Here is a 23,831-nt window from a genome sequence, read left to right as displayed (position 1 = left end):
TTCTCCCACCGCTAGTAAGTACCTACTCGTTAACCAACGCTGATTTAGGCTGCGGTCCACTTGACGCTCCAAATGCTTCGAAGCATTCCTCTTCTCTTTTCTTTCAATGAAGAAAGAACGAGAAGAAAAACGCTCCAAAGCATTTGTAGCGTCAAGTGGACCGCAACCTTATTATTTCTGTTGTACAGAATCGCTTTATGTTAATATTACGCCGTTTTCAGATGACCGACACCCTCAAGGAGGAAATGAGACGTTACAGGTCTCTGGCGGTCAAAGTGGAGGAGAACCTGAGGGATAGACGGCTCGTTAAACGCGTCATTCGAGATAAATACGTGCAGGCTGACATAACAGAGCCAGTAGATGAAATAAGGAGTATCAGATACAGTTCGGACAGCGACGTGTCCAGCCGTGACGTCGCTACCAGCATCGACACCAACAACAGCGACTCGCATTCCAAAACGACCATTGTCAAGCCGCAAGATGCTGGCGAAACTGGAGATGATCACGATATCCAGTCCCCCATATCGGACGTACAGCATTCGCAATTTCAAGTTTGTTTAACGAACAACACTGTTAACGATTCAAAACCTATAGCTGCTGTGACTGATCATAATAAATGTATCGATGCTATAGAGGTGGCGACGCCAGACGAAGATGTGACGTTAGCAGAGAGTTGGAAGCCCGAGGTACCCAGAACGCTGGACATAGTTCCCATAACGTTAAGTAACGATGAGGAAGATACCTCTTCTTCCATAGGGGTTTCCAAAGAAACTGAAGATCCACCTAAATTGTCACGTCAAGGTTCTTACGTATTGGATACACCCAGTCCCATGTTGCTCGCTCACATGCATACAGAATTATCTGACGAAAACTACGTTCCCACACGTACCACTGATGTATCGCAACGAAAACAGTGGAACATTGCGCAGCCTAAGGTGGAGTGGGAAAATAAACAATTTGTGGCAGAAGGTGTTGAAGCTTTAAGTAAATCAGAAGGTACAGCAAAAAAATCAACTCTTCAGCATAGAGAATCCGATAGTTCGACAGAATCACGTCAAGAAATCAAATCTACTAGTTCTACTAAAGGGATAATCGTTGAAAATGCGTGTAGATCGGACGCCACGCCAACTAAACATAATCGTAGATCTAATGCAGATTTTAAGAAGCAAAGTTCCTTAGACAAATCAGAGAGGAACAGTGACACCAGCGTATCAAATTTGTCGAGTAGAGAGTGCGCAGAAGATACGAATAGTCCTAAAATTCAGTTGTCTCGCGTAGATGAAAAGCAGTGTAGTAAAAAAGAAAGTATCACAAAACATCGCGATTCAAATGTCAAAACGAAGTCTTCCACGCCGGATAAGCTCTTGATGGTCTACAAAGAGATCGAGGAGATGCACAAGAAGCAGATGATGGAGCTGATATATCGTCAGCAGAAAGAGCAATCGCTGCTGCAAGCGGAATTCCAGAAGCAACAGATGCTCTTGTTGGCCGAGATACGAAAGTGTGCCTCCGGAAGTCCGCGTCAAGCGAACGCATCGAACGCTACCTCGAATCGATCGTTGTCGAGCAACGAGGCAAGGCAGCAGTCGAACATAAATTCTCCCGGCAATATACCGATGGAAGCGCATCGTAATGTTAAATTACCGTTGGCGAATCGAGTGATCGTATGTCCGTTGGATTACCTCTCTCCGAGAAATTTATACCTGCTTAAACATCAGTCCTTTACCGCGGACAATTCTCCGGCTCTCGATTTTGACTTTACGAGAAAAGTGAGTTTATGCGATACCGCGTATAATAATAATAACAACAACAACAATATCAATAATAACGATAATGACGACAGCAGCAGTTGCGAGTCGCGCGATCTTATTGTATGTAGGAATTCCAACGTGAGTCGGCAGTTATTTCCCTTAGATAGCAATACCACGCATGTACCGGTGCTGGACACCACGGCATATCTTGATAAACACGTGAGTACTTTTAAAATTTATTATTTTTTTAACGTATTTCAATGTTTCGTTGTTGAGAAACTCATTAAAATTATGTTACTGTGTAGGTACGGGCGGTGAATATCATCAACGCTTACACACGTGGTTACTTAGTGCGTAGATTAATGCGGACCGAGCGCGTTATCACGTTGAAAAAGATATATAAGGAGGCGTTGCAATGTATGCTTAAGTTACACGTTGACGCGCCCTTAAACTCGGCGGAGGTGGATTTCCTTCATCGTCTCCAGTTGCAGGTAAATTACACGCTTGTTCCTTAACTTATAAAATTATTTTACTGCTTGTATTCAGAGATTTTCGGTCGCATAATAATAAGACGATTTATCGTTTTCAAGTGTGATGCGGCGTCCATGAATATAGTGGAATTATTCGCCCAGTCGCCGACGAAAAGAATGAAAGTAATCGCGCAGGATCGCGAAATCAAGGAGTCTCGAGCGGAACGCCCGACTTCTGCTCGATCGTACTCGTTCGCTACTCAGAAGACTTTAGCCAGAAAGAATCTGAAGGAATTCGAGTCCACGTAAGCGTAGCTCCTTTTTTCATTGTTGCGTTCCGTCTATTTTATATTGTATATATTATATTGACAATTGTGTTTTTGTTATTGTTTTTTTAGAATGGCGAAGTACCACCGACCGTTGGTCGTCAAAAGGAACCCCGTTAGGTCTAGGTGTCAAACGTGGGCCTCGGATATGAGAGACCGACTTATGTCGCCAAATCCATTGCGTAAGCTTTCTGCATATACTTTGGTTACGTGCTTAATTTCCTGTAAACGGGTGAATTTAAAGGCAGATATATTTTTGTATTGCAGATCAGGGTATCAGGAGAAGCACGAGCACGGGAGCCGTACGGAAGCCGTGGCGATGACGAGACAGAGTGCCTTACGACGTTGATTAAGCGACACCGTCAATTTCACTGCGAGAAAGCGGAATGTACACGCGCGGAGTATGACGGATTATATCATTTGAAGCGGCTCGCGTTAGCTACTCCTGCCTTCAAGAAGCGCACTAGTGCCTAGTTCTTCTGATCAATTTATTTTATATCAAGGTACCAATCCCTGGACACGTACCTATGTCTGGACATTTTTATCGTTTTAATCCTTAAATAAGTCTATAACGCGAATTAAAATCAAAGAGAATCCAAGATAAAAATATTTTTCTCGCATTATGTTTTTACTGATTTTAACTCGTTATACTTATTTAAAAACTAAAATGATAAAGGTGTTCGGACATAGGTCTTGAGCGTCCCGGCATTGGTACATTTTACTTTACTATCGCATTTCTCTTGACTGATACATGACACTTATCTGTGATACGTTTATATCCAATATATATATCGCTTCCTATTTTCGATTTATTGAAGCCAAAATGAAGATTTATTACGCCAAAGCAAAATATACAGACGATAAATTTATTTTATTGTCGGGAGATTAATTATGAGGATAATCCTCTCTCTAATAAAGAATGCTGCTCATTTTATGTTGAATCGTGGTGCTGTACGAATTGCTGCCTCCCTTGCGTCATCCCCCGCGCCGCGTCGTTTGAATTGTCACGTACGAGGTATCCAGTCCACCTTCTCGCAGACCGTCTATCGTTATTCGGCCGTTGCGATTTAAAGGGAGAAAAATCTCTCGATCGCTCCGGCCGTTTGTCCTCATTACGAGTATCCGCGATCCCGCTTCATGATGACACACTTCGGAGGATTACGTCTAGAGCCGAGCGCGGATGACTTGCGCGCATCAGCGCGTATCGAGTATTCTCGGCGGAGTCGAGGGCCCCCTGCGGGTGTTTCCGTTCGCCGTTCCGCAGAGCAGAGCAGAGCGCGGAACCCGAGTCTGCGCCATACCGGGCAGAGGCGTGTCCTCCGGCTCGCACGCTCGTATTTAGTACAACATTGGAGGCCCGCTTCACTCGTCCACGGTCTCTCGCGGCGGCAACGGCGGGTGCGCGCGCGAAAATTCATACCTCGCAGAGAGAAGGGTGGCGACGACGCGAAGGGTAGAAGGAAACGGAACGGGAGAGCGCGAGGGTAGTCGCCGCGCGTTGCCGACAACCCTGGCGACGTTGAGGGAAGAGCGCGGTTCCCCGTGGAAGATGTAACGATTTCCGCGAGGGCCTTCTCGCGCGGAAGGGAAAGAAGGAAAAACGGCGGCGGGGGAGGAGGCGAAGAAGCGGAGCGGCAGTCCCGCAGCGATTTTCTAATTCAAGGGGGAGGGACGCTTCGCCATCGGGAGGGAAGTTTCATGGCGTGAGGCGTCATCGGCGGCGCGGACGGACTCGCCCGTTTTTCTTCGCAGGAGGAGAGCCAGAGCTCCGCCGACAGTCAGGTAAACTTCGCTTTTCCGCAACTCGCTTCGATCTCGCAGAGACTTCTCTCTCGCCGAAGCTTCTTTTCTTTTTTTTTCTCTCTCTCTCTCTCTCTCTCTTTATTTTCATTATTCAATTTCGCTGCGAAAGGCGCAGCGCGCGCGTACGCGCGAGGAGAGACGCGTCACGCGCGTCCTTCTTCTCTCCCTCGCGATCGACGGGGCTGAAAGCAAGCGCGCAAAATAAATAAACGCTCGCGTCGGTCGAGGGTATACGCGGTCCCATTCCGTTCCCAAAACATACAGGAGAACCGCGCGCGCGTCACATAAATTTCGCGAATCGCTCTCGCGCGTCACGTCCATCTCGCGAAAAGTCTATTCCGAGAGATGCGGAGAGGATGATGGAATCGGGCGGGACGATTCGCGCACGCGGTGGGCGCCGCGGCCGCGGCCGCGGCGGTATTTTAATCCCCTTATGGCGTAGACGCGGCCGCGTTTCAGCGGCATACGCAATTCTCTTTTTCGCGCTCCATCCACCGTCGTCCGACCTTCCCCATCCGTTCTCCCCTTTTTCTTTTCTTCCCCCGCGTTACGCGATATTTATAGCGGTGTGCTGCGACGGGGGTCTTCCTCTCTCCCCCCCCCCCCTCCCCTGAACGCGAGCCCGACGTCCGCCGTCCGTTTCGCCGTTTGAGGAAAATTTTCCGCGCGAATTCGCGTCCGACGAGCCCCCTAATCGTCATTTAGCGGTTCCGCTCTGCCGAGCAGCTCAGCAGCAACACCAGCAACAGCAGCCTGCAGCAGCAGCAGCAGCTCGTTGAGCTCGTACAGTTTTATCATCGATCGCGCGCGGACGGCCGCACACCGTTTCGCCCGGCATTATTACACGTAGATGTGTTCGTGTCTGGCAACAGGTTACCTGTTCGACACCGTAGGAACGGAAATGATCCGATGACCGACTTTGCGCGGCCCTCCCCCTCCCTCCTTCCCCCCATATCCAAAATCTTTTACATCATCGTGTCATAAAGACGTCTTAAAGATGTCTTTAAATGTTAGAATTATTCGTTCTCGTCGTGGATCTCGGACATTTATTTTCGCATCGTTATCGGAGAGACGCGCGGTCTCTCCCCTTTTTCACGTTGGAGGAGGAAGCGGCCGGTCTTCTGGTCTTGGCAGACAGCCTGTTTTTTTTTATTTTGCCAAGAAAAATAACCCCGCGGGTGGGTTGAAAGAGCCCGGCGGATTTTCCGATGAGCGCGCGACTTTTTGCGCGAAACGTAAACACGTATCGGTCGATGACTGCGGAATGGGCTGTTGTTGTGCGTGGCGAAGCGCGTGACTCCAGCGACGTTTATTCGCGATCGAACGAGGGGTACGTCGAATCATCCTTGCCCCGACGTCTCGGCGTCCCGGATACGCGTTCCGCGAATATGCGTCACGTTCGAGAGTCGTTTATCCGTTTTGGCAAGGACGCGCGACCCGCTGGCTCGCGAATTATAAATCGCGGTCCTGCGGATGTAAACGAAACAAACAAACGGGAACGCGTTCTCCGCGTGCTTGCTGTCTCGCGTGCCTAATGTTTGCGTTATAAATCCCGCCGAGTTTCGACAAGTCTAGACCGCGGCTCGCTCGCAAAACGGCAGCCAAGCCAACTGCTCCGCGCGTTTGGCGGGGCGCCAGACGCGACGACAATAAAAGCGGGACGGGCGAAATATGGGCGTCCGCGATAATTTCGCCTGAAATGGCAGGCCCCGAAATGGGCGAGCCGTCATCAGCGTTGAGTCGCGTGATGAAAAAAGGAAAACGACCAGTTGACATGTCTCTCTCTCTCTCTCTCTCTCTCTCTCTCTCTCTCTCTCCCTCTCTCTCTCTCTCTCTCTCTCTTTTTTTCTTTCTTTCTCTCTCTCTCACACACGATTTTACCTCTTTCCCTCGAAAGAGTTACGAAATTGCGAAACGTTAGACGAGGGGCGCTAATGGATGGCGAACGCGATGCGAAAGCGTGCGTAATTAGAACGCCGGGGAGTGTTAGTCATGAAGCGTTTTTACGCGAGGGTCTCCGAGGGATCGATGGGGAAAAGTGTCGCCTTCCCATTAATGTAATATTCCGGTTTCATCTGCGTGGCTGTGAATCAGATACGCGCGGGGGGCACTACCTCGTTCCCGCGAAACTTTCCGCGACAATTCGAGAGTGCAGGGTGCTTAATTCGCTACTTAACTGGCGCCCCGTCGGCCAGAGTCCCCCTTCCCCCTCGGTTTACTTTACTCTTAACATTGTATCAATATATTTGTCCAGCACTTTGCGCGACTCTCGTTGTTCCGTCAGCCTTTCTTGCGGAACGATAAATACATTTTCTCTCCTTTCCTCCTCCTCCTCCTCCTTCTGCTCCTCCTTCTTCGCTATTCTTTTCTCCTGCGACGTTCCTCCATCCCACTTTTGCGTGTCGCCCAAAAAAAACCCGGTCGATTCGTCGCGGGAAATTAACCTCGCCTTAATTTTCACCTTTTTTTCTGAAGCGGGTGACGGAGAGAGGGGTGAGGTAGGACAGGTAGGGTTGCGAAGCGTTGTTTCTCGTGGCGTGGGCTTTCTCGCAGCACACATGCGTGGCTCACACGGTGTACATAGTGCACACCGCCACTATCTCGTGTCCTCGTGTGTACTTCGCGTTTGCGTTCTGCAAGGGGTGTGGGGGATGGTTTTATTGATCGTGGGGCAGGAAACGCTTTCGCGGCGCCGCGCATTGTGATCGTAAAACGAAGGAGCATCCGCGGAGTCATCCTTGAGATTTTTCCCCGTGATACACGAGGGGACGCGGGATCCCGCGGCCCGACCCCGCATCGATCCCACCGCTCCTCGTCGATATCGATCCCTCGTTTCAATAAACGGGAGCTGCGTCTAAAGTTGCCGCGCGCGTCGCGAAAGAGGCTGAAGACGAGGAGTTGGATTTCGCCGACAACGAAACGGCGAACGAGCGTCTCGTAAAGCGACGCGAAATAACGGGGGGGCTTCTCGGCTTCTCGGCCGGAAAGACCGCTTTTATCCCGATGATTCCTTCCCGCCTCGTATCCTCAGTCTTGCGAGCCGGATGTCGGTGCCAAAGGGCACAGCGGGGGGGCATCGCGTCCCACAAAGAGTATCCGATTACCGCGCGACATGCCCTTTTACGAGGAACGTGTGTCTCATTACGCGTATAAATAAAGCAACGCATACGACATGAGACGTGTAGGCATTTCGCGATGCCTCTCGCGTGCATTTTTACGCGTGAGGGAGCGGCTCGGAGGAGGAGAAAATAAAAAAAAAAAGAGCGAAGTAACACCACCGAAATGCAGCTCGAAGTATCGAACGTATGAAGTACCCTCGGATCGACTCCGAGTACCCTTCGACACGGTGCCAAGTTTTGTCCCGTGCGACGTAAAAGTTTTCCGTCGTCTGGATGCCGATCACGTATATACGCGTCTCCTTCTCGTCGACTTTTTCGCTTTTCGCCGCTGAATCCCGCGAGAAACGCTCGACTTTCCGCCGTTGGTACTTTTGCCGGTGATCGTGAAAACTCGAAGGGGAACGAGAAAGTGACCGAGTCGTATCGCGTCAGGTAAAAAAAATACGTCTTTTTTTTAAATATTTTTTTTAAGGACATGTGCACAGCAGGGAAGGAACATAATTTTGCAAAGTTACCTCCGTTTGCTTCATTAAACGGAGTGCCTCATTTTATGGATCGCGCGAATATCCGTGGCTTCGATGCGACGATCTATCAAACTATTATCCTACACTTCCTTAGTTCTTGAAATAGGAACAACTAGAAAATTGCTTTTTCTCCGCTGAATGGTTCGTTTCGCATATGAATTATGTACGCAGCTACGTCTCTGGTGGCGACAAAACCATTCTTTCTCAAAATAGTTCGTTAAAATAGGAGGGCTTAACTCTCGCCGACAACCTGGAAAAACGAAAGGATATAGGGAACACGGAGAGAAGTAGTTATGAAATATCTAACGAAAGGTAGAAAGGTAGAAGAAACGGCGAGCTATTTGCTTACAAGCTCATATCACGTATCATTGGATATATGTATATATTGACGAGCTTGCGATATACATACGAACGGCTCTTTCCGACCGAACGGAGAGGGCGGATAACGCAAAACGAGAGGAGGGCCGGTCGGCAGCCCTTAAAGAGACGAGATACGCGCGTCGACGAGAGTCGAAGATATTATTTCGCAGAAGACCGAAAATGCGCGCGCGCGCGCGTCCACAAGCCATCGCCGATCGCTTTGACACGCGTGATTCCATCGCAGTGCATCCTGTAAAACCCTGTAAATAGATCCTGTAGGCATTTAGATGAATTTAGAGGTAGCCAATTAGTCAGTGCTGAGACGAGTTTGCCAGAGCGGTACGCGGGGGGAGGGCGGAGGGAGGTGCGGGAGGGGGCTAAATGTCGGGAGCTAAATGAGAATGCAATTAGAGGCAATTAGAAACGCATCTTCAAGTCCCCCCCAGCGCGATTATTCCTTCGCTCGCGTTGGCTGCGAAGTAGTGGTGTCGATTGATTGATTAATTGCCGTAGTATATGTATATACGCGATTGCGCGTATTCAGTTGTTCGGCCACATTGCTCGCGAGCGAGCAGGCACGTAGACCGCTTTATCGACACCTCGCGTGCTTCACAATAACGTAATTTCACGATGGGACTGATTCTGGCATTTTTCTTTCCCTCTTGGCTTTTTCGATCGATTAGATCGCGACGTCGCGAGATCGTCCCGCGCCACCGGCCGAGCCGGCCGGGGTGACGTGTGCTTCTCGTTGATAACGAATTGTCGGAGAGAAAAAGAAGAAAGAAAGCGAAAGAAACGATCTCGCGACGACGCGAAACGGGGGTTGAAATTCGCCGCGGGGGAGAGACTGACTAGCGGGATTGACTGAGCCAAAGGGTTGTCTTTGCGGTGTTGCAGGATGCACGCGGTTGGATTACACTCGGCGCTGGCCATCAAGCGTCAGCGAATGCGCCGGGACGAGCAGCGTCGCGCGCGCGAACGTCGTTATAGCGCGCAATCGGGCGAAAGCGGCCTGACGTCGCCTAGGGCCTCGACCGGATCGCTGGACCACCATGGCAGGCATCACAAGAGCGCGCATGCCGGCGGGCGTGCGTCCGGCCAGGCTATGCTGGACACGAAGGTGGTCACCTCGATCGGGATGCTGCACATCGGCGTGGTGTTCCTGGTGCTGGGGGGTTTTCTGTTGGTGAGCGGTCTGCTGCCGGGCGACCTCGCTCACTGGGGCACCAAGTCATCCGGCGGCTGGTGGAACGAGCTCGTCGCCGTCGGCCTGTTCGCGATCATCGTCGGCGTCTTTCTCATCGTCCTGAATCGCGTCATCGCCAAGAAGGAGGAGGACGATCTCGAGGAGTACGTTCAACGGCAGCTCACCAGATCGCGATCCGGCCACCGATTGGAGCGAGACGTGGAGACCGGTGGGCTGACCACCCGCCACGGCAGACGGGCGAAGCAGATGAAGCAGGAGTCGTCGGACACCTCCCTCGAGATTAAGGACGACGACAAGGTGAACGGAAGCGGCGGCTCGCCGCGACGGAGCCCGCCGCCGGCGTATACGCCGCAGGCCGCGATCAACGGTGACAATCAGTCGGCGGTCCAATCGGCGCTCTATCTCGAGCAGATCACCGAGGAGGAGATTATCAGCGACCGCGTCGAAACCTCGACCACCAACAGCCTCAGCCCGGGCTCGCCCAGCGAGACCCGGGAGCTGCTGCAGAACGCGCGATACTCGAAGCAGAACGGGAACCCGCAGCAGGTTCACCGGCCTTACGTCTCCAAGATCTAGACGATATAGGCTCGAGAGAGATGAAAGGGAGCGACGCGACAAGCGGATAACGCGACGGTGCGACAAAGCCCGCTTTTTCATCCAGCCATTTTATCTATGGCGTCTTCCGACCGATTCTTGGGAGTGAATTTCCATTGTCGACGTATACATTCCCGTGTCCCCTGGATCGTACAACGGGCAACGAAATTGCGAGGAAACGCAACACGAAGAAGAGCGAAGCGAGGCGAAGCTGCAAGATAGTCTAAACCAGCACGGACTTCGGAAAGACGAAATTTCCGCGCAAATCAAGCAGCGACTTTTCCGCGACGATCCTCGGTATTTGCGAGCCGAAACGCGCGTCGCGATATCCGGTCGTTTCTTCCGAGGGGGGGAAACTCGAGGGAAGCTTGAGAAGCGAAACTTTCGATAATCATACACACATAATCACAAACACTAAACGTACATTCGTACAACACGTTTGACAAGGTAGGGAACCGAAGAATCGAATTCAAGGACCAAGAAGACTAGCCGTGAAGATTATATCGTAGAATGAGGCACAACTTTGCGAAACGACTTTGGTGTTATTCTATATATATATATATATATATTGGGAAGTACTCGATAAATAACCCGATTAAAAATAATCGTTTCTACTTAAAAGGAAAATCTATTAGGCATACAAGCGACGGCGTGTATTACGGTAATCCTCTATGCACTTTTTACTTGCTTTGTTTCGATTCTCTCATTCCCTAGTTTCTGAATATCGAGACATTTAAAGAGAGATATACATGTCGATTTAAATTACATTTATTCTTCATAAAAATGCAATCAGAGTATATTTCTTTACTTTAATCATTAATTGAACACCGTTCGAAGCGGTTGATTTCATTAAAAAGATGGAGAAAATTATTTACTCATATATCGTTACATTTAATATCGCGCATACAGCTGTACGTCGGAGGCTGAAAGAGTTTATGCATTAACGTGCGATGCGAATCGAAAATAAGGTCTCTAGAGGAAGAATAGCGTACGACGACATTCCGAAATTTGATTTCGATATATCTTAGCGCTAATATATATAGGACTATACTCTCTCTAACTTCGAAAAAATACGATTGACGTGCATATACGCGCATATGCACGGCGAATTTCAGCGTGTACGCCAGGAAGACGTGCAACTATTCGTCCAGCGACTGTTGGCGCAGCAGTATTGTTAAGCTAGCCGATAATTTGTAATGTGCTATATTCCTTTTTATAATATATTAAGCATTTATTTACACGTAAAACACATCGTACTAGCTTTAGTCGGCGAGATCCGCCGGGGGCGGTGAACGAGGTCGCGCGCGCGCAATTCTCTCTTAGGGATGTGTCCGCGTGTGTGCGCGCGTGTTACGTGTGTGAATCCATACCACTCGACTTGAATTGGCGAAGGCAATAATCGCACGATGGAGAACCGCGCCGCGGTCGCTATTCGTTCGCGTTCCCGGAAATCTCTCTTCAAAATGAAATATCGTTATGCTCGGGCGCTACTGTTCTGTGATCCTAAGAAGAGAAGTTAATCGTCTTATACACGTCTTACATGTCAGATGAATTTATTGAAAAGCTAAAAGCTTCTTTCGAGCGGTATTGTGCGCGCGTGTGTGGGTGTGTGCTCCGTATATACATTACAGTATATCACTATATACGACCCATGCATGCATGCCGCGTAATTATGCAATGCGTGCTGTTTTTATCGCCATCGCGTGGCGCTCCGATTATTTATTAATTAACGGAACGTTTCCACTGTGTATTTAATTGTACGTAATTACAATTTTTTACGCCTTTTGCAAATTTAAGAATGCAAGAAAGAGAGAGAGAGAGAGAGAGAGAGAGAGAGAGAGAGAGAGAGCACATGCGTGGAAGATTGTGGCGAAAGGGATATATAGAGAGAAATAGATATATAGACAGACCGTGAGGGGGTGACAGGCGCGAATAGAAAGGGCGAAATTCATTACGATTAAATCGGGGCCGGTTGGGGCGCGTAATTAACATTGGGAGCAAATTGGGATAAATTGGGGCAAATTGGGAAATTGCTCCATCAAGAGTCATGGAAAAAAGACTCGCTGGAAGAGGGAGATCGAATCCGGATGAGAGACCGTGTTCTCAGATCAGACCAGATCGCTCTCGGTGTCCCGAGTCCCAGGATTCGCCCTTAAATCGGCTCCGAGTTAAACGTCGTGCAAAAGTGCCTTTGGTAATGTGCACTCCGGTATTCCTTTGGCGATAATCTCGCCTCGAGTACGAGCACCCGTCTGATTCCTCGTCCCCTTCTTTACCCTCCCCTACACACACACCCCTCGTACCTGTGTGCGAACGACTGGACGCGCGTGCGAATGTATAGATGATTGATTAAATTGTTTACCCCCCGAATCTCTGTGATCGCGTGTGCTTTCTCCGTTACGTCGGAAAAGTATATAGCTTTTCGTTTTCGGTCCCTGGGTTCTCCGCGTCCGTTCGTTTTTTCTCGACTAAAAGGCTGAAATTGCGAACTAATCTTACAATATACATACAAATACATACATATATACGTATATATATATATAGCGTGTAAGTCTCTCTCTCAAAATTAAAGTCTAAGAGTATATACGTCTTCTTGAAAACTAAAGACTATATTTCCTCGTGTACTATCTCGATTGTAATTTCGTTGTTTACCATGATAGATTTACAGAGCACACGAATCTCCCTGTCAAGCGGAACCTATCCGCCTGGAGGAACGTCTGCTTCTCCAGGCGGTTACGTCCCGCTTGAACGATACAGATACACGAACGTCCTCAAAATAAGTGGTACAATTTATTACTCTACGTATATAGCGTCGCGCGCGTGCTTATCGGTTGCAAAACTTTTAATATTTAAACAAGTGCATAAGCCGTGTATCGATTTCGACACGTAGGGGAGGTCATCTTTGGAAAAGACAAGTCCACCTATAGAATTATCTGATTGCCGTGTTCGTTTCGCGTCCGCATACTTATCAGAGTTTTTTTTAGAGAGAAACACTTTTAGAGCTATAGGTCTTGACTTGCACAGGGTGTCCCACTTGTGTGCCGCGTGTTATTTTTCAACGACGAATTCCTCGATTGGTCGAAGGAACCGACCTCTCCTCGACATTTTCTCGAAAAGTGTCGCAAAAGATCACTTAGCTTTTCAATCTTCAGCGTTCTACGCACCTAAGCGTATCGATTTAGGATTCTATTAAACTTCCTCCAAGTTAAAAATGTAACCCTCTCTTTCTCGTAAATTAAATTTCGCTTTCTGAACTTTGGACTTGCTGAAGAGAATCTTTCTTTTTTTTTCGGTCGCTAATTATAACTAAAAATAACTCGAGAATTATCGCTCCGACATTTCTGCAGGGGAAAAAACTTCGAATTGAGAATGGGACACCGTGCGTGTAAACGTAAATGGATTTTAATTGCCGTCGCGTTGATTATCAGTTTTGCAAAGCGACTCTCTCGGAGCGTCTTTAAACGACGCCGCGAATGATCCTGCCGATTAGCCGTAGCTAAGGATAACGAAGGACCGCCGTTTCCCCGCTTCCGCGAGAGGAACGTGGACGATATCGGAAACGGGAGTTCCGACGATGAAAGTATTGCCGTTGCTTATACAATAGCACGAAACGAAAACCGAAATGCTCACTTGGCGAACAAATTTCCTGTTCCTAGATATATCTCGACGAATCCTTTCCCCGCACCTCTAAACTCCTGCCGAAAACTTGAATATACGAATTGTGGAGAGAGCGGATCGAAGGAAGAAAACGACATTCCGCTTCTATTCATTCGCGTTTTGACGTTGAACGTTCAATCGACACGATGGTAATTGACACGCGAACGGAAAACGCGGTGTATACGGTGGTGTTACGGTGTAAGGCGAAAAACGACGGGCGTATATCTGTTTGCGGAGCGATTTAGCGATATTACTATATTTATCGCAAGATTTACTACGACGCGCGAGAATACATTTGCTCGGAAAGGGATTGGAATTATAGGGGGACGGACAGGAGGGATACGGTTTATATCGTATATCTCGTTACCGAATCGATGCCGCTATCTCCCATCCCCGTTCGTTCGGTCCGCCCCGCGGAAAGGAGGAAGCCAAGCCACGAAGACCGTCGAGTCGTTATACGACAGAGGGAAAACCGTTGTTGTAATTACTATACTTATTGTAAAAATTATTATTATTACATCGCTGCTGTTTTTTGCGACTATTACAGTAGTTAATTTTACCATAGAAGTTTAAAAAAAAACCTTTCTTATTGCGATTTCTCTATTGTACCACTTATATACAACTTGATGCACGAATTTTTCGAGAATAAATATTTATGAAACGCTCCATTTTTAACGAATGATTGTTCTTCTACGTTACAGAAAATCTCCCCGCCATTCCATCCGACGAATCGAATTACGTATTCATTATCAACCGTATAACTCTATCCATTTATCATGAGGTTTTATTCGCTCCGGACCCCCAGTCGTACGTTCGAATTGTCTCGTGCATATTGATGTTTCCGAATCGGGGTGGAGAAAGAATCTCGCCGATTAGTTTTACCCCGGGCGAGGACGCGCGTCGAAGTTGCCGTTTCGTCTCGTTAAGCGGAACGCTGCAGAGTCAGCAGAGCCGTCGTCGTCGTCGAGACTTCGTAACTTGAATAGTCGTTGTTCTTGTTCTTTCTTTTTCTACCCGGAACGGCCTCCTGGAACCTCGCTGCATCGACTGCGGGCCGGAGGGCGGATGCAATGACGTATCGACCGGCCCGAGGTCAACCGGGGTCACCAAAGTTCATAGCGCGTTTGGCGCAAAAGTAACCGGTGTCAGGCTGCAGGACGCCACCAAAAAGCGTTTATTCTCATAACGCTTGTTGTGTGTGTTGTTGTTCTTTTTTTTTTGTTATTGAAAACCTCGCCGTCGGCGCGCAAGAAATAACTCGACGCTGCCGATAGCGAGGTTCGGGGATATTTTGGTGATTCGCGCAATAACTGTGTTCTCGAAATAGTTCCGAGACAACGATGAAATTGGCAAAAATTAGTAACAGAGTGAGATTAATTTGATTATTTCTCCAGACCACGTTCTCGCGAAAGAGAGATGAAACGTAAATTTGTAGTGTCTCTAAATTTCGCTGTTTAAGGAATAATTCGATGTCGAATTATTTGCAGATCTTGTTGGAATAATTTTTCTGAAGCAGAAAGATACGTCAAGGTATTCTTATCTTATATTTTTATTCGCATTACTAGCACTTATTGAATACCGCATACGTGTTTCTACCTTGCGCGAATTAAATTATCTCGAAAGGATGAAATGCGCAAATATCTTCTTTAAGCCATTCCGTTCACGAGAAAGAGAAAGAGAGAGAGAGAGAGAGAGAGAGAGAGAGATCTTAAATAATAGGTACGAAATAGATAAATTAATAAATGTATTCGCGTGTGCAATTTTAGTAATAACCGAAAAACCGATATTAAATTCGATTAAAACGTTACTTCGTTAATAGACAGTATCTATTAGATACAGCGTCCTGTCAGTTAATTCCGGTAAGTCATGTTTACGGAACTCGATAATGTAATTGCCACGATATTTCCTCGGATATTTCCTTCCCCGCGAGAACGGTTATACATAAAGAGTGTTGGCTTTTTGTTTGATCAGGATGATTGGTGCTATGCCAGCGGTGGCCGTCCGCCACGAGCGTAGGAGGCAAGAAAAAAGGCTGAAGCGGCCGAGTCAGCTCTATTTGGGAGGGCAGTGGTTGCCACCCCTTACGGGCTCGCCGCCCACCCCTAGTCCGCACAATCTGGACCCCTTGCCCGAGCTCTATTTATGTGGCAAGGTAACAGTTAATTGTAACAATATACGCCGTTCGACATAGATAAAGTCACCGTTCAAGGAACTATATGTGCTTGACGTTTAACAATTACATTGTTAAATATTGGAGAACGAAATTTAAGCTAATACCTTGAGAGTTAGATAACATTTTGTTATTCTTAACTATCATGTATGCCGAAATTTATTATTTTAAAGCAAAACAATATTATTTTAACTTGAGTGCTTGAGTTAAGTCAACGACAAGTTGAGTAGGAGCAGTGGCGACCTATGAAAATAGTTAGAAATGACTCACAATCAAATTGAATATAATTTGACTATGAATTTAACAATTAGAGTTTCTTAATTTACATGTACAATAAGAGGAGCTTACAGAATCAGTTTCATATCGGTTTTTTTCTTTTTTACAATGACAATAAGATTTAATATTGTAACTTTGTTTTAAAAATCATCATTAGCTTGCGATACGTGTTAATCAAGGGTCTCAATTTAAATCTTTACATATATTACTGTCCATGATATGTGTGGACGTCGCTGCATGTATGGAGGTCAAGATGCGCGGGGTGGAAAGTGCTTTCCGCTACGTGCTCGGTTTTGATATTAGTTTTCCGAGAGTAGAGTATATATAGATATGTGTATGATGTAAGGGCCGGAAACGGCGGCGAGAGTAAGCGTCGATGTCGAAAGGAAACGAAGATCGTTGCCCGCAGATATCCGGGCTACACGCCGTGGTGGTGTGCCTGTTGTTGGGCGCGGTGGTGCTCGTGGTCGGTCTCGTCCAACTCGTCCCGGGTGCAACGACCACCAACCACAGGTTGGCGTTACTCATAGCAGGCGCTGCCCTAATTATAATGGGTGAGTCTTCTTATATATGGAAAAAAAACCTTCTTTTATCTTTAGCTTCTATCTTGACGTCGTGCTCCATAAGGCACGCTCTTACGGAACGAAAAGGCTTAACGGCGTTACAAACGCCGTTTTCCATCGTCGTGTATCGGCGAGGGAATTAAACGTCGCGTTGATTCTCCCGAGCCGTACAAACATTGCTTGTTTCGTGAACAAACTTACTAAATTGTTTATTTATTTACGCGCGCAGGCCTGTAATAATAAATCGAGATTAAATCGATTTCGATTAAGCGAAATATGTTTGTTTATGGGGAGAGCAGGAGGCTCTTAAATAAACGCAGATTTTTCGACCAGTGAATTGATTTCTCCTTTAGAAAGCTTATCGAGACGCTCGTTAATAACCGATTGTGGGACGTCAAATAACTGAAATAACGGATTATAAGCGCCGCTCGATCGATCGGCGCATCGGTGACGCGCGCGTGCTCGTCAGCACTCGATTCGTTTGCGCTTGGTGGGATCTCGACGGGTCGACCAACGATATATACGCTTCTAATTGTCGTCGTTATTGTTTTCAGGCTTCATCCTGGCGGGCGTGAGATGTTACGTGTTACACTGCATGCCGCTTCCGGCCGAGTCGCCGGTTGCGACGCCGATTCCACCGCCGGTGAGCGAGCAGGCACCCGCCGTACCTAAGGGCACCCTGGACCTTCTCGTGGGCCATCAGAGCCAGCCGGAGACCGATGCTCTCGTGCAGCAGCATCGGGAGTTCCATCACCATCATCAGCATTATCATCACAACAACCACAAGAAGAAACGTAGTTCTCAGGGCTCGCATTCCGAAGAGGCCTAAAATACAAACGAACGAAAAGAGAATAGGGCGGAATGGAGAAATGGGGGGGGGGGGGGGTTTAGAAATCTCGTTCGCGCGAAAGTCGAATCCGATAAGAGAGTCACTCTCGAGCGAGAGACAAAGGGGGAAGGCAGGGACGTTGAGGCTGGGTTGAATTTCTTCGGAAGGGAGAACATCGCCATTCTTTCGTAACATCTTGAAGTATATGCGGAATTTCCCAGAACGCGGCGCATTCTCCGCGAATGGGGGTGAAACTGTTAAACGTAAGAGAGATGATAATCGGCTTGACGTCGAGATAGGAGGATAGGTGCGATAAATTATTAATGACAAGAACGAACGATCGTATATAGATAGCGATTATTTAGCCCCCGAGAGAAAGCGCCGACGTCTAGGATATCCTGTATATATCCTGTACATATGCCAATGTGTATAGATATGAGAGTACAGAGTGGTTTTCTATCGCGACTAAAAAAACAAAAAGAGAGAGAGAGAGAGAGGGAAAGAGAGAAAGAGATCCGCGGGATATGTTTCTTCTCGTAAGAAAAACAGAAACAACATTTTCTTTATCGGAGGTATAGAGCGAGAGGTTTATATTATCGGGACGAGTCTATGAGATTTTGACTTTTGACATTCTTTTTGTAACAAGGAAAACTGCTAATCAGGTTTTGGCGAAATATCGGCGAAATCCTAGTTACGTACATTGGTATCTATATACATATAATATATAACAACATAACTAATTTACGTTGCAAATGTATATGCCGAGGCAAGTGCACTTTTCTACCTGATGTACCGAGGATTCGATATATCTAACGACATTCTTTTATCACAAGACTTCTAGTAGAGAAATTTCGTAGAAGAGACGTTCAATCTACCGATTGGTACAGAGTGGTTCGTTACTGGCCGAGAAACCGAAACGGAGTGGCAATTTTATAAAAATTTTGTAAAAAGAAACGATAGAGAGAGTTGAAAAACGTAAAAAAAAACTTCCATAAAAGATTCCTGTTGATCAGATAATTACTATCTCTTGTCACTTCGAAACTCGAACAACTTTCGACACAAATTATTCAACGCTACTGAATGAAATAATTTAATAATCTTGCTTAAAATTGATAAAAAATATAGAAAAATGTTATTCTCTCAAATATATTTATATTCACGCTTGAATTAGCTGCGTTGAATCGGAAGTTAACTTACAAACGGACGTTATTGACTTTCTTATCTTTCAGTTTTATTTTCTTCAGAAAACAGAAGCTTCATATATGATATGATTTTGTGTTCTTTATGTATCCTTTTCATGTATAGAGTACCCCTTTCCGGGTTTTATTGCCGATAACGCACCACTCTATATACAAGTCGTATTTATTTCACTCGGAAAAATACGCGCGGGAAATCGGTGTATGGGAGAAAACGTTGTGGGAATCTACGCGATTGATCTCGTACGCGCGTCGCTTTATCTTCGATATTCCCGACGAAGAACCTCGTAGAGATAACACAATTTATATAGAATTCGATTTAGAGGGAGGATAGTCGAAAGGGGGCGAGGGGGGGGGATAACGGAAATGACATAGAGGGAGGCGCGATCGTAGAGAAGGAAACACGTCGATGTCGATACATTAATAACTTAATTAGCGATAAGGTTTTTCCAGCACCCTCGCGCACTAATTAGCAAAAACCTCGATGTTTACTTCTTCCAGAAAGGTCTTAGCGAATATCGGGAACGAAATAGTCACGGCTGTTACCTAACGATCTTCGCAGATTCGCGCGTCCACGAAGCGCGCGACACAGGAAGGCGCGTGTCTTTTGCATAAAAACAAAGAGTACATGTACATTGTCTTTTTACACTCGATATATATTTATACCTATAAGCGAGACATTTAATGAGAGTATGTGCCTGCGCGCGGAGAAAGCCTCGTTCGATCGTCGAATTGATCCAGATCGTTTGTGTTCGTTCGACACTCGGTACAAAAATTCATCCGAAGACGCGGGAATCGGTATCGCCGGTGCCGATCGCCCGCTCCTCTTACGCGCGATTATTTGTCACGCCGATTTCACACGGGACGTGATCAGGGTTCGATGCATTATATTTATTAAACGTACGTTTCTCACACGGGAATAATTCTCGGCGCGCGGATACACGTTCGTCTATTGGGGTCCACTTAAAGTTATCGCGTTTGAAATTAAAAAAAAAAAAAAGAAAACGCTGTTGTACTAACAATTACGAGAATGTTTTACAAAACTGGCGTACAATATTAGGACGATCCCGATGTCCACGCGCAGCGAGATATCGCGGGATCTCGCGATCGCATTGCACTTCCTATGTTCTCTCATTCACTGGCAGTCATTTAGTCATCAGTAATGTCAGAAGTAGACGAGAATATCATAGATATGCACATTATATACATACGCATATGGCAAACACGCACGCACACACGAGTACGATATATATACGCATTATATATAAATCTAGCATTAGCGGTCGGTCTGTTGCACTAACGCGTTGCGATTTTAGTTGACTATCTCTAGCTGGATGTTAGAGGCCCCGTCTTTAGATATCCAGATTCCATCTGTAATATATAACCGAAAATAGAGAGTTTAATTAGCCGCCGTTATATGGAGCAGTAAAACTGTCGTTGGTGCAATCAGTCCTAAAATAAAATAGCGCATCTGTCTAGCGACGGATGTAAATATAGTGAGACGAGCTGTAAAGTGTAAACTTGCGAAAATTTGCGGTAGTCATTAATCAGTTACGCGAGATAACGTCGCGTAAAAGCCACGCAACATTTAGCTTTCGTGACAACCTGACCTCCACACGTTTTATTTCGCAGTGAAATAATAAGATAACTGTACCCACAATGTGGCTTACTGAAGATTCAGAAAGTTTTCATATCTTTTCGAAACAATCAAAGTTTTTTTACTTCGTCGAGATAGAAAAAAACGACAATTATGGGGATGCGAGATAAGAATTTCAAGCAACTTTGACGTAAAATGCGCGTTCACGCACAGTTTAAAAATAGGCTACTGGACTTATTGATTAACAGCGCTCGAATTTAAAATTTTATTAATTGTTACAAGAGAAACGTTAAAACGTTACAAGAGAACCGTCTCAAATCGGACACAAGTAGTTCTTATTATCAAAAGAGCTTTTCGTGGAGCTAAATAAAAATTGTTTCAAATCGATAATACTTAATTATTGAATTTATGTAATAATTCACTATTGAAAAATGAAAAATAACAAAGCATTAGACTATGTACCATATTTTGGATCATATATATAGGGTACAGTTATTTTATTACAAATTACACACACACATACACACAAAATTTTCATCGGTCAGCACACTGCCTAATTTACACTCGACGCTCATGAGATCGCTGTAATTGCCCTCGTAACAAAAGTCTGCTTGCATTATACGAGAGAGAAAGAAAAAATGTTGGCGCATTTCGAAAAATTTTGCGGGACACGTGGCGTATAAACGTTGTCGGGGTTTATTTAAGGAAACGGAGTATATAGAAAGAGAAAGATCACTCCGCCAACAATTTGCGGATCGCGATCACTAATGTTTATTTTTACCAATGCAGATTAACTTTAAATCTCGGTTTAACTTACTTTTTATCTCTTTTCAGTTTTAGGAATTAGAAAAAAGACAAAAAGTCATACCGAGATTAAAAAGTGAATCCGCATTAGTAAAAATGGACATAAGCCTGTCACCTAACACGCTTTCCACGCATTGCTCATCGCACTATTAAGCATATTATTAAGTATCGTTCCTCTTTTCTTTTCCTATACGTTGGCGCGTGTTGTGTAACATGTCCCCTATTAGACGAAATACTTAAGAACGTTAGCGTGTACATAGCGCTTCGTGCAAACTGGCGATAACCGTATCTCGAAAGTAGCTGTATATTTAGAGCGCGTAGAACACAGGTTCATATTATTCATTTAGAAAAGTTCTCTCCTCACACGTAAACATATAATATATATACATATATGCATACGTATATATATATATATATGTATATTCATAAATACATATACTAAGTCCTCGTTGTTGGTTGTTCCGGTCGTTGACGTTTCCGTTACTCTTTTCCGTTAAAGAGCCCGAATGATAGGTGCCAATCGTAGCGAATGTGTACTAAGACAAAAAGAAGACAAAGAAAAACGGTACTATCGTTGCTCGGGGATTATTAATTAATTTAAGCGCGCGCTCACACATATACGAGATACGTCAAGTGCGTATTCGTGACACGAGGGAAAACGAATCCAACCCGAAAGTTCATCGTTCGGTTGTCAGTGAACGAACAACGAGATTATTATTGTGCTATTAAGCGATAGACAAATCATCCGGCGATGGTCCAGCGCGCTTGCGTCTTGTTTCCTGCATCGCGTCTGCGGATATAATATATGCTTTCTTTTTTCCTTTTTGCTAATTTTGCTAAACGGCAAGCGTCGTTTCGGCAGTTGTCCCCGACTTCTTCAAAGGGAGTCGAGGAACGAAGTCGCTCGAAGTCTTGCAACACAGTAATTCCAAAACGAACAAACATAAATACACACATACAAAGGGTCGTGTACATCATACATCATTCTTTTACATGTATTCGTAATTGTATTATTTTTTATATGCGTATATAAAAAATGCGTCGTCCTTTTATTTGTCTCATCTCATCGCGCGCGCGAGAGAATAATAGCGCTAGCTTAGAGAAGAGGTATGCGGCTTCTTGTAAATCTACGATAGCAACAACCCTCTGTCTCTTCTACACTTGTGGTATGCATATATTCGCGCATTATATCGACGACCAATTATTACGAATGAGAGAGGCGAGTGCGCGCAAAGGCGGAGGTGCAAAAAAAGTGCTTTTTTCAGAAGACGATCTTTCAGATTTTGTATAAACTTATTATACAATATTATATGTATACACTCTATCTTCCTATATATATATACCTATATATATAAAATAATATAATTATAATTATAATTATAATTATATACTGTTACACACGCGCAGAGCCATATCTGCAACTCTATGAACGTTTCGTTCGCGCGGCCGAACGGCGATTATGAAAGTTTCGTCACCACACTCTGCCCGAATCTCTCGTAATAACGGCGAGAGTGATCTCGGCGCGATCGACGGCGATCGCGATCTCGTTTTCTCGCCCGTCGATCCGGCCGTGAAGCGATCGCTTCGAACAAACGAGATCCGGCCAGGCCGTCGTTCACGCCGCGCGGCGAGAAACGGGCGATATTAACCATGTATGTGATTCTACAATTAAACAGAAAACTGTAAGCAGAAGTCAACTCTATCGCTATTTTAACTTTCAGAGTTTAATAAAACGTTTTCACTAACAGCAAGCGGTCTCGTTGTGAATCACCGGCGTCGCGTATATCTCTACGCTAATCTTTGCGCTGTTTAACACAGGTATAAAACGCGATGTCGACACGATATCGCGATCCTTGCCCCCTGCGATCCACGATCCATCGCTTGAAACATGATCCACTGTTAAATATTAAAGGAAGTTTAAGTCAATTGATTGTAAATTATGGATAACATTTTGTTATTTTTAATTACCATGTGTGTCGAAATTTTTTATTTTAACTCCATTGGTTTAGTGAAATTAACCCTTCGTCTGTACACGTTTTTTTTTTGCACCCTCGGGAGTGTATACGTGGATTTGTCACATTTGACGCTATTTTTCTTTATTTTAAACTATTTAAAAAATCTATAAAAAATTTACAAAACGTCTGTCTACATTATATAGTTGACGATTTTATAGTCATTTTGATAAACATTGTTTATTTAACATTTTCTGGCGGGCTTGCAAGTATTACAGTTAGGTACAACAGATACCATTTTGGCTCAGACCCACGCCGTAGGCCCACGTATAGACGGAGGGTTAACATTGTTTTAATTAAATTAACAACATAATTTGAGTAGAGGAACAGCGACGAGCTATAGGAATGGTTAAAATTGACTGAAATTGAGTATAATTTGACACAACGAATTTACACTGTTAAATATTGAGGGATGAAATTTGAATCAATACCTTGAGTTAGATAACATTTTGTTATTTTTAATTATACCATATATATCGATTGTTTTAACGCAAAACAATATATTATTTTAACTCTATTGGTTTAATTGAATTGTTTTGATCAAATTTACGACGTAATTTGAGTGGGAGCAGT

General features: G+C 45.5%; 3 protein-coding genes across 3 annotated transcripts; all 3 read left to right on the top strand.

Moving 5' to 3' along the window:
- Window positions 1-130: 130 nt before the first annotated feature.
- Window positions 131-3,148, top strand: LOC112466320 (dentin sialophosphoprotein-like). Its single transcript, XM_025034376.1, has 5 exons — window positions 131-1,970; window positions 2,057-2,242; window positions 2,342-2,526; window positions 2,620-2,729; window positions 2,815-3,148. The coding sequence occupies exons 1-5, from the start codon at window positions 222-224 to the stop codon at window positions 2,868-2,870; spliced, it is 2,286 nt and encodes a 761-aa protein (XP_024890144.1). The 5' UTR covers window positions 131-221; the 3' UTR covers window positions 2,871-3,148.
- A 726-nt stretch (window positions 3,149-3,874) lies between these two features.
- On the top strand, window positions 3,875-14,479 carry LOC112466308. Its single transcript, XM_025034350.1, has 2 exons — window positions 3,875-4,329; window positions 9,251-14,479. Exon 2 carries the CDS (start codon window positions 9,252-9,254, stop codon window positions 10,134-10,136), a length of 885 nt encoding a protein of 294 aa, XP_024890118.1. The 5' UTR covers window positions 3,875-4,329; window position 9,251; the 3' UTR covers window positions 10,137-14,479.
- A 1,396-nt stretch (window positions 14,480-15,875) lies between these two features.
- On the top strand, window positions 15,876-22,997 carry LOC112466314. The gene is made up of 3 exons (XM_025034364.1): window positions 15,876-15,963; window positions 16,604-16,811; window positions 17,375-22,997. Exons 2-3 carry the CDS (start codon window positions 16,634-16,636, stop codon window positions 17,647-17,649), a joined length of 453 nt encoding a protein of 150 aa, XP_024890132.1. The 5' UTR covers window positions 15,876-15,963; window positions 16,604-16,633; the 3' UTR covers window positions 17,650-22,997.
- The last annotated feature ends 834 nt before the right edge of the window (window positions 22,998-23,831 follow it).

The sequence above is a fragment of the Temnothorax curvispinosus genome, unplaced genomic scaffold (genome assembly GCF_003070985.1).
Source record: "Temnothorax curvispinosus isolate PA1 unplaced genomic scaffold, ASM307098v1 QBEX01001541.1, whole genome shotgun sequence".
In the NCBI taxonomy this organism is placed as follows: Eukaryota; Metazoa; Arthropoda; class Insecta; order Hymenoptera; family Formicidae; genus Temnothorax; species Temnothorax curvispinosus.
Note: the sequence above shows the minus strand (reverse complement) of the source record. Positions and strands in the feature narration are given on the sequence as shown.

Excerpts from the sequence above, each read along its gene's own strand:
- LOC112466320 (XM_025034376.1), top strand. The coding sequence starts at position 222 with ATGACCGACACCCTCAAGGAGGAAATGAGACGTTACAGGTCTCTGGCG. Across the intron at positions 1,971-2,056 it reads CGGCATATCTTGATAAACAC|GTACGGGCGGTGAATATCAT; the intron begins GTGAGTACTTTT and ends GTTACTGTGTAG. Across the intron at positions 2,527-2,619 it reads CTGAAGGAATTCGAGTCCAC|AATGGCGAAGTACCACCGAC; the intron begins GTAAGCGTAGCT and ends TTGTTTTTTTAG.
- LOC112466308 (XM_025034350.1), top strand. The coding sequence starts at position 9,252 with ATGCACGCGGTTGGATTACACTCGGCGCTGGCCATCAAGCGTCAGCGA.
- LOC112466314 (XM_025034364.1), top strand. The coding sequence starts at position 16,634 with ATGTCGAAAGGAAACGAAGATCGTTGCCCGCAGATATCCGGGCTACAC. Across the intron at positions 16,812-17,374 it reads CGCTGCCCTAATTATAATGG|GCTTCATCCTGGCGGGCGTG; the intron begins GTGAGTCTTCTT and ends TATTGTTTTCAG.